This window comes from Vombatus ursinus, unplaced genomic scaffold (assembly GCF_900497805.2).
Source record: "Vombatus ursinus unplaced genomic scaffold, bare-nosed wombat genome assembly UNPS02014820.1, whole genome shotgun sequence".
NCBI lineage: Eukaryota > Metazoa > Chordata > Mammalia > Diprotodontia > Vombatidae > Vombatus > Vombatus ursinus.
The window spans coordinates 24806154-24822446 of record NW_020954598.1 but is presented as its reverse complement, the minus strand read 5'-3'; the positions used below and the strand labels follow the sequence as shown (position 1 = coordinate 24822446).

Here is a 16293-nt window from a genome sequence, read left to right as displayed (position 1 = left end):
GGGCTCACTACTGCCAACAATCATCTGAGTGCACCAAGAAGAGCTACTTTGGAGATTTTCCTGGAGAAATTCTCTTCCCCCAGCGGCACGCTTTATCATCTTTTCACACACCCCACCATCCACCCACCCACCCACCCCACTCCCCAATCATATGTGGCTCCTCCAGCCTTCCAGCCCTTACTCTGCTGACCCCAGCTCTGTAGCATCACAAGTGTTTACAGAACTTTCCCACAACTTGTATTTAAAAATAATAATTCAGCCTCTCAACATAACCCTTCATGAGCAAACAGGGTTTTTTTTTTCTCTTCTGTTCCATAAAAAAGGAATTTCCCTTATAGATGGCAGTCTGTACATCTGGCAGCTTTTAGTGTGCAAGAGATGTTCCAGATATGTCCAATGGTACTCTTTAAGATAGTGGATGACTTCAGGCAGTTTCAGTTGGTATCCATGCTATACATGTCATCCTCCTCCAGCCCATCCTGGGAGCGCCTTCCTTTCTTCCCTGCTTCGGAGGGGCCAGGGAAACCTGGGAGTGAGGGTGCCTTATAAAATTCATCATCCCGACGCTGGTAAAACAACACATATGCTGCTTTTGTCTGCAAAATAAGGAGAGACAATCTGATAGTTTAATCAAATAAAGCCTATATTTAGGGACAGTAGGAACTAAAGGGGATTCCTCCGGACATGAAGAGTCTACAACCTTTTTGAATCTATGCTGTCACTGCTCAGGGTGTGAGGTGTCTCAAGTACAGAGACCTTCCAATCAGGTTATTTAATGGCTTTGAGCCACAGACCCATTTTCTTATTATAGCTACTTCTCATTTCCCATCATGACACCCATGTTTGAAAAGTTTTCTGGCTTTAATTCATAAAGGCTGACTGCAGGAATTTGGTAACTTGAACCTACTCAAAAGTACTCACCACTATTTGATCCTCAGAGGCCAGGGATACATTACTATCATCAAAGTAATACCATTTGCCATTCAGTTTGTTTTTTGCATATGCAGTATCTGTCAAGTCAAGGAAAAATACATCAGCAATTACTAAAGAGGGTAACTATGCTACATTAATTACAACAAAGCTTTTTCAAAAAGCCTGAAATTAACTGTTACTGAGACACATAGCAAATTGTAGTCTGTGATATAATATGAAGATAATACTGATTTTCTAATCTGTTTCTCCACAGAGATTAGCTTCAAGTAAACAAGCAATGAAGATCTTGATGACCAAAGCTTTAAGTTGGATTTCTAGAAATTAATCCCACAAACATAGATGGGTAGTATCAGGCCATAAGCCAAAATCTCATTTTTCAGGTTATGTAAAATACTGGTATTTAAAAAAGAAATGCAAACTCAACTAAAATCTGTCTCTTTCCAAAAGCCAATGAGGTTTTTTATTCAAGGCTCTCTCTCTCTCTCTCTCTCTCATATGGCAACCCTATTTAGGGTTTACACACTAGACCCTCACTATACTTTATCCAAAGAAGAAATGCTTTCCAACCAGATCCAAATGGGGCATATTGAATTCTTTGACTTTTAATGATGAAGGATTTCACTTAAGAGACGATGATTTCTATTCTAACAACCAAACCCTAGCCCAAGTTCCTAAATTCCTCAAAAATGAACTATAACAGACTTCTCTTACTTGGTGTCCTCATCTCCAGTGGCATACTATCAGATTAATCTTTTCTAAACTTATTAATCTGAAGCCACCTACAACTTACCCTCTCTCAAACAATATCCTTTCATTATACTTCTCTAAAGCAGTAGGTCTCTACTGCATATGGGGTGGCAAAAAATTTGGCAACAGTAAAAGGTTTCTGATCACACAATAACCAAAAATTAATTAAAAATCAAATGAGTAATGAATCCAAGGTGTTTCTGGCAGTGCTAGCTTGGGTTGCATCAATCAACTTTTTCTTTTTTTTTTGGCTAGGCAATGGGGTTAAGTGACTTGCCCAGGGTCACACAGCTAGTAAGTGTTATACGTCTGAGGCCGGATTTGAACTCAGGTCCTCCTGAATCCAGGGCCAGTGCTGTATTCACTGCACTACCTAGCTGCCCCTGATCAACTTTTTCTGAACACAAAGCATGCACACTGAGCACTGTGCATGCCCTAAAGTCACACAACACCAATGGCAATGCTAGTGAAAAAGGGATCAAAAAGCAAAAAGGTGGTCAAGAAATCCAACTCTCTGATCTAACCAAAATGGTACAAATATCCTCATACTTTTCTGCCTCCATGTCTTTACTAATGCCATTTTCTGGCCTGGGATGACCCCTTTTATCTCTCCATTGAAATCTTGCCAGTTTAATACTGACTTCCTTTGTGAAGCTGTGCCTAAGTACCCTAGATGAAAGCAATCTCTCCCCTTCCTGTATACTAGAAGTATTTACTGCTGGACTTCATCTGGCACTCATCCTAATAGTGTGTGTGAGAGAGAGAGAGAGAGAGAGAGTGTGTGTGTGTGTGTGTGTGTGTCTGTCTGTCTGTCTGTCCTTCCATCTTTGAACAGTTCAGATTAGAATGAGATTCAAATTCAAATGCACGTGCATGCACACCATGTCTCTACAATTTGACTGTAAGATCTGAAAGGCAGAAATTATGTAATACTTCACTGTAACCCACAAAACACCTAATATAATACATGAACATAGAAGTGTTCAATTAAAATTTGCTGATATAATGAAACTGAAAAATTAGAGAAGGACATTTGGTACTTACAGTGGCCCACACCCATGGCTCCATAATGATTGGAAACTGCAATGAGGTCATAGACATAAGGGCCAGCTGCCGGATCACAGACAAACTCAGACATATGCAAGTCTCTGCAGACAAGACATAAGGCATCCCATAAGTATGTGAAATTACAGGTAAAATCTGGCAGATATTAGGTATATATCAATATTTCACCATATACCAAGCTTCAAATATAAAAAGTCACATCATCAACAAATTAGAGGAGCAAGTTAGAAATCAGATTTATAGATAAGGGAAGAGTTCACGTCCAAACAAGGGATAGAGATAGAGGATTACAGAATATAAAATGGACAATTTTGACTACAAAAATTTTTTAATGTTTTACACAAACAAAAACTGCAGTTAAAATTAGAAGAGAAATAGCCGGGGAAAAAAAACTGCAAAAAATTGTATCTGGACAAGATGGCTGTCTAAAGGGAGACGGCTCCCATGTACATCTCTCAGCAAAAATCTGAAATTCATCACACTAAATAACGCTCAAGAAATCTAATAAGAAACTTCTAGTAACTTCTTCTACCAAAGAACTGTACAAAAAGTCGGCAAGAAGCTGACAGGAAATAAGAAAGGGCACCACTAGCGAAGCCAGTGATGACACAACTAAACACCAGCCATCTCCCAGCATGAAGTGAAACAAGTCAGAGACATATGTAACCTACAAAGCTCTATGTGCAAAGGCAGCAAGAGTACCAGATTCTTGGAAGCCTTAGGGACACTAGCAACTAGGATAGTGCGTTAGCGGCTCAGATCAGAGCACCACAGGGCCACGGGCTCCAAGGTCCAGTTCTGAGATGTCATAGAATGTCCTGAAGAACGAGAACTCTGAACCACAAAGATCCAGAGGAGCCTAAACCCAGAAAGAGGAGGTCTGTGCAGGAACCAAGGGGAAGACCAAGCAAAGATGACTATCTCATCCAAAAGTGAGGGAGGGGGTAAAGACTGAGCCAGGTAAAAAAAGAGAGAAAAGAAAGAACAAGTAACTTACAACTGTAAGCAGAGACTCAAAGGAAAAACTGGATTTTCCATAAGGACTATGAAAATAGCTAGAAGAAATAAAGCAAGATATAAAAAATGAAATACAATCTCTGGAGGAAAAGAATTAAAAGGAGAAAGTGGTAAGCCTTACCCAAGTAAAAGACTCCCTGAAAATCAGAAGAGACCAAATGGAAATCAATGACTCCATGAGAAGTAAGAAATATTAGATAAAAATCAAAGACTGGAGAAAAAAAAAGAAAGAAAGTATAAGATATATGCTATCAATAACTAACCTGGAAAACAAGTCAAGGAGACATAATTTAAGAATCAATGGACTCCCTGAAAACCAAACTCCTTAAAGAAATCCCAAAAGAAGTTGTCCCAGGAATGTCATAACCAAAACCCAGAACTACCATATTAAAGAAAAAAATATCATAAGCATCCAAAAAGCACTTCTAAGTACCAAGGAACCACAAGCAGGATCACATAAGACCTGGTAGCTACTAGATTAAAGAAGAGATCTTAGAATACAATGTTCCAAAAAAGCAAATAGTTTAGTTGGGGGTCATGAAGAGCCGAACACAATTAAAAGGAATGAAAAACAAGAATAACTTACAGTGCAAAGCTGACATAAGCCTATGGGGGAAAAAAATGGACCTTTAATGAAACAGAGGACTTTCAAATATTTCTGATGAAAAGACTAGTGCTGAGCAGGAACTCTGAAATGCAAGAAGAAACCAAGAACAGTAAATTTATTTAAGCAAATGAAAGGGGTTGTATGATAATATAGTGCTAATATTCAAATAAGGGGAGAAAAAAACAAGTATCCCTTCATGTCTCCTAAGGGTATTAAGGACATTTTAAAATAAGAAAATCTGAGGACCTGTGGGGAGACTTCTTCTGTTCTGAGGGTTTTAAGAGTAAAAAGAAAAGACAGGGTAAAGAGGATAACTAATGTAGAAAGGAGGAAGAAGGTGGGACTTGCTATTTCTCATAATAGGGGTATATAAAGAGTACATACAAAGACAGGTAGGGGAATGTGGGCATCAGATAAACCTTGCCCTTATATCAAATCGACAAAAGATGGTTGAAAACACAAACACACAGATATAGGTGTAGAAATACACCAAGCTTAACAGGGAAATAAGTAGAGATTTAGTAATGGGGGGGGAAGGGATATTAGGGATAAAGATAATCCAAAAGGAGAGAATATAGCCACAGGTAAAACAAACTTGATCTTAAGGAGGGAATTAAAAGGGGGGAAAAGAAAAGCAAAGAACTAGAATCTAAGGCAGTGCTCACAAAACTGGGTAGACTCTAGTGCTTTGCCTGTGGTATATAATAGAATACTGCACATAAGAAATGAAGAAAAAAAAAATTTCAGAAAATCCTGGGTAGTAGTAACTGATTCAGAGTGAAGTGAGCAGAACTAGGAAAACAATTTAAACAAGGGAAACAACACTATAAAGAAAGACAATTTTGAAATACTTGAGAAGTTTGATTAAAGCAATGACCAAGTAGTTTCCCAAAGAATTGATTATGAAGCACACTAACTATCCCTGTCTCCTGAGGAAGAGGTGAGGGACTCAGGATGCAGAATGAGATGAAATTTTGGACATGGCCACTGTATGAATTTGTCTTCCTTGACTATACTTATTTGTTACCAGGTTTTTTTCTTTCTTGTTTTTTATTGGGGGAGAGGGAGAGACTAGTGGTGTGTGTGACTAATCAATAATGGTGGCAGCTAGGTGGTGCAATGGATAGAGCACTGGCCCTGAAGTCAGGAGGACCTGAGTTCAAATTTGGCCTCAGACCAAACACTTGACACTTGGTAGCTGTGTGACCCTGGGCAAGTCACTTAACCCCAATTGCCTAAAAATTTAAAATAAATTCAAAAAAAAAATCAAAAATGATGAAAAAAAGGGTTAAAGAACAATTTTTAAAATACATAGAAGGGAAATTCAGAAGAAACAACTCTAAAAACAATGTGTGGGATTTTATTATATACTTAAAAAAAATTAAGTCATACGAAATGGAGATTCATATACCATTCTCTATTTTGTGCCCTGTTGTCTATAAGAAAATACTCCTTTTTTTGGTGCTTTCAGTTCAGAATAAAAAAAATTTTTTTTTAAATATCTCAGATCCAGGATGCGGATGGATTCAAATTATTCAGAACAAGTGACATTCCTTAACTGATAAAACAATCAAATGACACGGGCAGTTTTCAAAGGAAGAAATCCAAGCTATCAATGTGGAAAAAAAAAATCCTCCAAATCACTAATAATTGGAGAAATATAAATCAAAGCAACTTGGAAATTCCATCTCACACCCATTAGATTGTCAAAGATATATATTAATAAAAAGATAAATACTGAAAGGGTTTTGGGAAAGCAGGCACATTAACATATACTGTTGAAGCTGTGAATGGGTATAACCATTCTGGAAAGGAATTTGGAACTATGTCCCCTCAAATGAGTAAACTGTCCATACTGATAAATCAGTAAGAACTAGGTTCAAATAAGACCATAGGAAAATTATTTCCTCTTTGTGGTTTTGTTTTCCACATTTGTAAAATGGAAGTAAAGTGCTTATACTACCTCCTCTCACAGAACTGTGATAAGGAGTGCTTTATAAACACTGAAGTTCTAGATAAATGTGATATGTGATTATTATTATAGTGAGTCAAAATAAAAGAAAGGGAACTAGAAACCTGGGCTCAGATCCCAGTGTCTTAGTCAGGCGACACTTTTTATGCCTCAGGTATTCCACTCTGATTGTACCAGCCAAAAAGAAAAAGTAGAAGAAAAAAAAAGATGTCTAACAATTTCCTGGATATACAGGTTCTGTAATGACAGGTGAAAGTATGATTCAATTACAGTCACAGCTAAAGACACCTTTACACAAAAATGAACTGGTTATAACTCTAGGCCATACAGTGGCAATACTTTGGGGCCAAAGTCTCTTGCCCAACAGTAAGGCTGCAGGATTTCCTATCTGACTGTAATGTTGTTTGATATAGATATTAAAGAATCCTACCTTATTGGAAATTCAACCACTGTGTCAAGTTTATCCCTCCAGTATCTGTTGTATGAAAATCGCTTGAGATGAACCACCAATATTTTTGGCAAGGACCACAAGTCAAATTTCTTTGTGGCCTGTTGATGTTTCTTACAGTTAGGACAATACCTGAAGAGGGAATACATATGCTCATTTAACTAACATCACTAGATGGCTGTAGAGCCAAACTGACTTTATCAGGAAAGTATTCAGACGAAATTTCAGTTACTACCATAGTCACAATCTTTTCTTTATAAGACTGAAGGTTGCTGGTCCCCCACACCTCCACATATATACCCTAGAAGGGCCAAAAAGCACTCACTATATCCACTCCACACACAGATAAGTACAGAACAGAGAATTTTAGGAAACAGCTAAAGGAACTATGATCTTTTATATATCAGGAATACTGGCAGATTCCCTTTAGTAGTTCTTCTCAGCTCCAGAACCAAGTTGTCTCTAGTGCATAAAGCATTACTTCAGTGCCACATGAAGAGTAATAATTTTGCTATTCCCAACTCTGGAAAACACAACCAATGAGTACAGAAAACATCACTTGCCAGGAAGTTATTTTCAGACTGGTATTTACAACCCAGTGTAAAAGAAAAAATTACTTGAATAGTTCATTGATGAATATAATGGCTATGGTTTTAAGAAGTGTGGGTATCCCCTCCAGTGACCTTGATACACCTTAGCAAATAGCTTTCATGAACTGCTTCAGCCTAAACATTCATCAACCATCCCACTGCCAATCGAGAGATAAATTGCTCTAAGCTCTGTGAGGCTGGTCTTTACACTACCATGTACATAGCTAGTTCTGTCTTGGCAGGATTTGCAAGAGTTTACCCTCTGCCATCATATCTAAGATTATCAGCATGCCACAATGAAGCATCAGATGTTAGTGGATAGTGCATATGCATGCACACATACATGCGCACACACACATATGCACAAGTAGCCACACACATGCTGCACACTGCTCTCTCTGTAGTCCTTCCCGTACACATTTGCTCAATGAATCACTAACCAGGGATCATGCTCCCCAAGGGTTTCCATGGTAGTGAAGAGCTCTATGCAATCTCGGAGAGCCACTGTCGTTTTTTTCTTCTTCTGAGGCTGGAGCATACTGCTGTGTTTATCACAAGCCTATTAAAAACACAATGGTTAAGTTTGGTGCCACAAGGTTCTCCAGAGTCAAAAAGAAACTCCAATCAGACAAGGCAATATATTTTCCTTTTCAGGTTTAATGGAATGCACTGCAGAAATTTTGACATTGTGTGTTTTTCATCCTCAATTTGAAATCCACATTTAATATGCTGTCCACTGTGAAGATGTATTGAGTTGTAGCACTTTCATTTGAATTGTGATGGCAATCATACTATTATTCAAAGGTGAAAAGCTCTTTTCCAAAACCTAACTGCTCTACCTTGGCTTCTTATTCCAACATCTATGGCACAAAGCCTGAGAAACCTATTCTAAATTGACATTATCAGTGAGGCAAACTAAATTACCTACCTCTGATTCTTGTTCATCATAGTGAAGACACCGGGTTTCGGTGTCCCAATCAACGGCAACTGTGGAACGAGCTGTGGAAGAGAAGGACAAGATTTCCATTCCCTGCTCACTGGCCAGCAAGAGAAGAGGCTGCTTGGGTGGCTGCTTTCCAGGTGATGGGAAAACAGAGAAGGATCAAAGTCAAGATCTAACTTTGGCACCAGCTACTCCCTGAAATTTCTTATAACTAGACCCCTCCCACTCTGGCCTGCCCTTACATCCCTCAAAGCAGGGAGCTTTCTCATCGCTCTGAACATCCCTTTCTAAAGGTTTGTCTAGGTCTTCACATTTTCTGCATGGAAAACCAAAATGTCTGACTAGAATAAGTGGATGGCATTTTATGTATGCATGCCAAGCAGATACTCATAAAATAATCTCAAAGGCCATAATACTCCTGGTCCATTTCTCTTTTTATAAAAAAATCATGATTGTATAGTAATTTGAAGTTTACAAAGTGCTTTTAGCAAAATAACACTGTGAGGTGGGTAATGAAAGTACTGTATCATTCCACAGATGAAGAAAATAAGGCAGATATGTCAACTGATGTTTTCCCTCACCCACAATTCATGTTACTAATGGTTCTATAAATACTCTCTCAAGGGCTTTGCAAATCAGCACTTGTTCCCTATGTACTCGTATCTGGTTATCTATGTCGTCCTAGTTGTTCACTCATTTAGAAATCATGTAAAAAGTGCAGGGACCCAGATTAGCATCTTATTACTAAGTCATATGACCAATCAGAATTCTTTTTCAAACAGGCCATATCTTGTGAATATCCTTGTGGGAGAAAAATTACACTATGAAACTTTTTCCTCAAATGAAACAGGAGCAATTTCCTTAGAAAAGATCCAAATATTGGAAGAAAGATGGTGCTAACACAGAGATCATGACTTGTTCCTTCTCTTACTGGGGAATTATGTGTAGAGGAGAGACAGGTTCTTCTTTGTGGTCCTTAGCAGTTAAGTACAAGGGTCATAGAATTTAGAGCTAAAAGAGACCTTAAAATTGTCTAGTCCAACCTCCTCATTTTACAGATGAGGACACTGACACCAAAAGAGGGGAAATAATACAAAGTCTACAGGTAGTAGTAGACCCTGGATTCAAATCTGAGCTTTGTCTTACAAGTACAGTGTAGCCAAGAGATAGATAAGTTCTGCGGACATTCTTCTAGATGTTCCTTTATTTAGTCAAGTTTACGCTGTATCTTCACTATTTATTGTGAAATACACAGACACAGACACACAGACACACACACAGAGTATTGTTCATCAGTATTCAGAACTACAAATAAACTGACATCCGCTATTAAATCAGTTCTAAAAGTACAGAGAAAATGCTTACAGTTCAGTTTAAGAAGTTTCCCATCTGCTGCAAGAGAATTGATGTCAGTGGTGCCATAGGAATTCACCAGGCTGAAGGTAAAAAGCCTTTTTTTGCAGTTCTGGCCTTTGCCTCTTTTCGGGACATTCTGACAGGTCTCATTTCCCAATTCATGTTCCACACGGTCTTCTGAAGAACAGGTCTCTGTTTCTGTAGTTTGTCTTTTGCTTTCATCTTGGTGTTCCATTTCTTCTTCTCCTGATACAAATGAAAAATGAAGTCTAGCTTCAATACTTTAGATACTTTTAAAAAATTTTTATTTGAAGAATCATGTCTAAAAATCACTAGTAGGGTTATTTTTCATAATATTTACCTGCACATAAAAGGAAATAGTACTTTGCCTTAGGTTTAAATACCATCTGACTTCTCTAAATTCATTTTCATCTGGTCTTCCTACCAGGCCTATGAAGCAGATATGGCAGATTAATCATCTTACAGATGAGGAGGCTAAAGCTCAGAAAGGAAGAAAAACCTGTCCAAGGTCACAAAGCCAGATCCAGAACTCAATCTTGCCTCATAAGATTCAATACCAGGTCAGTGCTCCTTCTACCAAGCAACAATGCCTCCATCTATGTGCATGGCATACAGTGCAAGTAAAATTAATTGGCAGAAAATCAGTGTACATATCCATCATTGAATGAATTTTTGTTTTATGAATCAAAGAACCTAGATTCCAGTTCCACCTTTGCCGGTAACTAGCTTTGTGACCTTCAGTTTCACCTTTGCCGGTAACTAGCTATGTGACCTTGGAAGGTCATTTGACCCACTGGACATCACTGTCTATACCTACACAATGAGAGGAATAGTATTAGATAGTCTCTAAGGTCTTTTTTAGCTCTGATAGTCTGATTCTATTACTTCCAGGCAAGAGCTGATGCACAAAGAAGAAAAACTAATTTGACTTTGAATAGGTCCTAAAATCTAAAGACAAATAAAGGGTGTTAAGACTCAGAAATGGGGTTGTATCTCTTCCTAGCCAAAGTATCCTGGCTAATGAGTCACAGTCCAAGAGGTGCTGTAAGTCTTATGTCTAAGAGACGGAAGGATGAATTTTCTAAGTTTCATAGCATAACAGAAGCAAAGTAGACTCTCCCTCACTTCTAAGGTTCTCTGGTCACATATAAGTCCCTGCATCACTAGCACTCACTGTAGCTAGTCGTCACTGCTGAGATCTTCAGAGATGAAGGATATACATACAAACACAGAGAGACCATCCACTAAACAAGAATAGCAGGGAAATCAAAGATTCTGGTGATATTAACACCAACTACATAAGCGAACACCAACCACATAGGAGTACACCAATAAAGAGATTCACACCTTTTCAAGGATTGCTTGCTTGTGAGCTACTTCCTCCACTGATATAGATCACAAGCCTTCCATGCACTCACTGGTAATAATAATACTAGTATCAATAATAGTAACTGATATTTTATATAGGGTTTTAAAGTTTATAAAGTCTTTTACAGAAAAGATAAAATATTCTGTATTGGAGATCTTCTCTTGGCTTGATTGAGCCTCATGACAATCCCAGGCAGTCCAGTAAGTAACACAAGTACTGTTACCCTCATTTTACAGGTAATGAAACTGAGGCTCTGGGAAGTTAGATGTTTTGTCTACATTCATACAGCTACCAATTGTCTAAGATGGAAGTTTAAACCTAGGTATTCCTGATTTCAACTTCAACACCATCTACTACACCAGGGGTGGGGAACCTGTCACATGTGGCCTTCTAGGTCCTTGAGTGAGGCCTTTTGACTGAGTCCAAGTTTTACAGAACAAATCTTTTTATTAAGGTGATCTCTTCTGTGAAGTTTGATTCAAAGGACTGCAGGTTCCCTACCCCTGTACCACACCATGCTGCTACTTTTTGAGAGCATGATGTGGCCCTCAAAATTCATCAGTTGGTGGCCAACTGACTGGAGTTGCCTAAAGAAAGGCTCACAGTCTCTCTCTGTGTTTTCTAGCTCAAAAATATTTTCCAGAGCTTATGTTCCACATAACCCTATGAGAAGTAAGGGCCACCTCCACAGCACAGGAAGGCACTGGAGAATGACATCTGTGGAGATATCAAAGTATTAGAGTAAACAAAATGAACAACACTAACCCACTTTAAATATAATTTAATTTCTCTGACTTAAAAGGTACTTTTAGATCTGGCAGCACCCCTTTCTAACTACTTTCCATTGTCTAAGAGAGGGAAAAAGAATCGGTTTACTTAAGCTCTGTATAAATAGGAGTTTGTTATCTGCTTTGAAGAAAATTAAGATTAAAAAAAGATACAGAGGCCCCCTATAGTCAAGTAAAAAGCGCTAAAGAAAAGTTCACAGCCTTAGATCAGAATACAAATTCCATCAGTCTGAATCTGTCACCTGCCAGGGACTTCTTCCTACAGAAATGGAAAGGAAAAAGTTCCAAGAACAGAGTCTCTTGCTTCTTAGTTCATGACCTTCTGAGGAAATGTCTGGCTAAACCAAATGCCACTTGAGGTTTCATTGTCGGATTAAAAGATGAATATACAACAGGATTTGTTTCCATCTACATCTCTCAGGCCTCCTTCCTTCCTACTGGTTAGCCTAGGATATTAGTATAGCCAAAGGGCTGCTGACTCTACATCTGTGATGCAAATCAAGTGGCTGGAGAGCATTATGAGAAGAGGGTACAAAAGACACGAGGAAACAAATGAGGAGTTCAGAGATCATGAGAATCATTTTGAAAAGTCAGTAAAAATGAACAACATCAAAGGACTACCTATTGTAAACAAGATCTGAGAGCCAGCACAAGCACCCACAGTTAGAAGCCACTGGCATTAGTAAAGTTCCAGGTCCAACTTCAGCAAGAACCAGGCTCTTAAAAGAAAAGAAGGAAGCATCAAGGGCTCTCTCTAAATGAGGGGCACCTCCCAGATGTGGAACTGAGACAGCAGAGCAGCAAGAAAGTACAGTGAGATCCCTCCAAACACTCCTTCAAACAGATCTAGAAAACGCGCCAGACTGAATGCTGATGGGGACACCCAGAAAAGTCACACTGAGTCCTCTGTGCAGCCTGGTTCAACAAAGGAAAACAGAGGAGGCCTACAGACACCAGGAACAAGGTCAAGCCAGCAGCGAGCAGCCATGCACACTTGCAGCAGCTCAACACTAAACCACTTTAAACATAATTTAATCTTTCTCTGATTTAAAAAGTACTTTTCCATCAGTATGAGTCGGCACAACAGGGAGAGGCTAAACACCAGGGCAAAGGTAGAACCCAGACCTAGACTAACATCCTAAGATAGGGACAGGTGCCACCTAGAAACCTGTCACCCACTACACAGCTCCAGGTCACAGAATGTGGGCAGAGTGAAAAGAAAGCTTGTACAGGGCAGTGGAATTCCTGGGGAGAGAGGCCTTGGGTTGTGCATGGGGAGAGGAGGAAGTTCAGAAGTCGGCAGCAGCCTTGGACTCCAAGCTCAGAGCAGGGTTTCCTTCTGGCATCTTGTCTAGCTTGCAGAGGAATAACCAAAGTGGGAATCCTAGACCAAAGAAGAGTCCACCCTTCTTCCACTATGAACCAACAAAACTTTCCAGCAAGCTAATAGAGGCTGAGATCAGAAGCAGTCTACTCTTGCTCAGACTCAAACCCAGGCCAGGAATTGGCAGAGCTCAGGTCAGGAGGCCAGACTTTGCCCTAGATCAGACCACTTTGGGATCCCTAGACTGTCCCTGAGATGCTGGAATAAATAACACAACACTCAATACTCCAAGAAAGCAGCAACAGGACGAGCCTAAACCTTCCTCCAAAAGTCCCATATAGCCTTAAAAGTCAAGAAGTAGGCTGGAAGAACAGAATGGGAGGGGAGTGTGAGGAGAAAGAGGAAAAAAACAAGTAGTATTATTGCATCAACTATGGGCCAGGCAGTGTGCCAAACACAAAGAACCCCATCATAACGAATTACTATAGTAGCAAGGACACTCAAGACACAAATGCAAAAGAGGAGAATGACTACAAAATATCTACAAGCAATGTCTTAGAGAAAAGAACAGCTTGGGCACAAACTCAACTACAATTCCTGGAAGGAAGCAAGAATTTAAAATGTTTTAATAAACTGAATGAGGGTAACTGAAGGGGAAAAAAAATAGAAAGTAATGAAAGCTACGGAAAGAAAGGAATGGAAAGGACATTAGCAAATTGGCACAAGAGATATAAACACCTGGTCAAACAACAAACTCCCTGAAAACTGAAATGATCAAATAGAAGCTAATGACATCACGAGGCAACAAGAAACCTTAAAGCCAAGTCAAAAGACTGAAAAAGCAGAAAAAAATGTAAGGTAACTCATAGCAAAAAATAACTTAACTAGAAAACAGATCAAGGAGAAAAATATTTAAGAATCACTGGGTCATCTGTATACCATGAACAAAAAAAAAAGAGCCTAGAGGGACACAGCCAAGATGGTGGAGAGAAGCCAGTAAGTTGCCTGGACTGTACTAGTTTCCCTCAGAAACAAATCAAACCTCTAAAAGAATTCAGGAGTGACAAAATCCACAAAAAAGATGGAGTAAAATAATTTTCCAGCCCAAGACAACTTAGAAGGACTTCAGGAAAGGTCTGTCTTACTTGGGTAAAAGGGGTGCACAGCCCAGCACAGGCAGTGTCTAGGCAAGCCAAGGTGAGTCTCTCAGCCACAGCACAGATCAGCAATCAAGCCCCTTGGTCCTCGCTCAGCAGGTCAGTGACACAGCAGGATAGCTGTGAGCCCCAGCACATCAGGCAAACTGCCAGCCCCGGAATCCAGGGCACAACAGGCATCACTAGACTGGGTCACCTTCGTGTTGTGGGCAAGCTTGCCAGCCCCACAGGGGCCGGCATAGAAAGCCAGTGACCAAACCCCTGGCCCCCAATGCAAGAAGTTTGGGACAGTGCTCTCTGTACCACAGGAGCAGAGGTCAACTTTTAAAAATGAGTAAAAAAACAAAAAAGAGCCCTGACAACAGAAAAGTATTTTGGTAACAGGGAAGAACAAAACACAAACTCAGAAGAGGGCAACAATGTCAAAATGTAGACATGCAAAGCCTCAAAGGGCAAGATGAATTGGTCTCAAGCCAAAAAAGCCCTCTTGGAAGAGCTCAAAAAGGATTTTTAATATCAAGTAAGAGAAATAGAAGAAAAATTGGGAAAAGAAATGAGAGTTATGCAAGAGAATTATGAAAAGATAGGCAACAGCTTGGAAAAGGAAGCACAAAAACTGACTGAAGAAAATAATTCCTTAAAAAATAGAACTGGACAAATGAAAAAAAAAATCCACTGAAGAAAACAACTCCTTTAAAAGTAGAACTGGCCAAATGGAAAAGGAGGTACAAAAACTAACTGAAGAAAAAATTGCTTAAAAATTAGAACTGGGCAAGTGGAAGCTAATGACTCTATGAGACATCAAGAATCAGTCAAAAAAAAAATCAAAAGAAGAAAATATAAAATACCTCAATGGAAAACCAAACTACCTGAAAAACAGATACAGTAAAGATAAGTTAAGAATGACTGGACTACCTGAAAGCCATAATAAAAAAAGAGAGCGTAGACATCACCACTCAAGAAATTATCAAAAACATTTAACCCTGATTGCCTCACAAAAGAACACTGCTTACCCTGACATCCTAGAACCAGAGGATAAAACAGTCACTGAAAGACTCCACCAATCATTTCCTGAAAGAAATCCCAAAATCAAAACTCCAAGGAAAAGTGTAGCCAAATTCCAGAACTATCAGGTCGAGGAGTATAGGGTCCAAATTCTTAGAGAAGAAGTTAAGTGAGTTACAGGAAGAAACAGAGAGCAAAATTATAATGCGGAACCTCAAAATACTGCCTCAAAAAGACTATACATATTTTTGCATATTCCTTGTTTTGCTTGGGAATAATTCCTCCTTTAATCTATCTTTCCATTAATTTCCCTTTCCCTCCAGTTTTTCTGTTGAGCAAAATTTATTTCTCTGTGTGTGTATGTGTGTGTGTGCGTGTGTATCCTTCTATCTTTGAAGAGTTCAGATTAGAATGAGATTCATTCAAATCTCAGCCCCTCCACCACAGCCCAACATGAACATGGGCGGGAAGAAAGTTAATAAAATGGATGATCAAAAAGTCCTCAAGAGGCTGGAATAAAGGAATGATTCTAACAAGGCACAATGTGTCCCTCCTCCTAACTTCCTTATTTCAAGAACAGCACAATTTTTCCATTTATTTAAGATCTCAACCCTAGAGTTATCCTTGATTCTTAATTTTGACTCAACTCCCCCATAGCCAATCCATTGCCAAGTCCTGCTAATTTTATACATCCGTTCCTCTAATCTCTACTCATACTGTAACTACTCTAAATCAAACTTCCATCATCTCTTGTCTGGATTACTACAATAAACTTCAATTACATTCAATCTTTCCCCTCTCCAATCTATTCCAAGTGAATCCCCTGCATAATAAATTTCTTCTGTGCTCCACTGCTTATGTCTAAATCACTTACCCATTTTGACTTTATCTTAGTATATACAGTGTGAGATACTGGTTTATGCTCAGACAACTTTCCAGTTTTCTAAACAG

The 16293-nt window shown here is 39.1% G+C and overlaps 1 protein-coding gene across 4 annotated transcripts in view; it reads right to left on the bottom strand.

Moving 5' to 3' along the window:
- Positions 1 to 214: 214 nt before the first annotated feature.
- USP4 (ubiquitin specific peptidase 4) overlaps positions 215 to 16293 on the bottom strand; it is a 71893-nt gene continuing 55814 nt past the window's right edge. For 2 of the 4 annotated variants that reach the window (XM_027836869.1, XM_027836870.1), the window contains 7 exons: positions 9688 to 9924; positions 8308 to 8378; positions 7820 to 7938; positions 6772 to 6921; positions 2725 to 2828; positions 922 to 1010; positions 215 to 596 (listed from right to left, as the gene is read on the bottom strand). In XM_027836869.1, coding sequence (XP_027692670.1) covers positions 435 to 596; positions 922 to 1010; positions 2725 to 2828; positions 6772 to 6921; positions 7820 to 7938; positions 8308 to 8378; positions 9688 to 9924 — 932 coding nt within the window. In that variant the 3' untranslated portion in view covers positions 215 to 434. Of the gene's footprint in view, positions 597 to 921; positions 1011 to 2724; positions 2829 to 6771; positions 6922 to 7819; positions 7939 to 8307; positions 8452 to 9687; positions 9925 to 16293 lie in introns of those variants that run through there. The other 2 variants (XM_027836872.1, XM_027836871.1) reach the window with 2 other exon arrangements.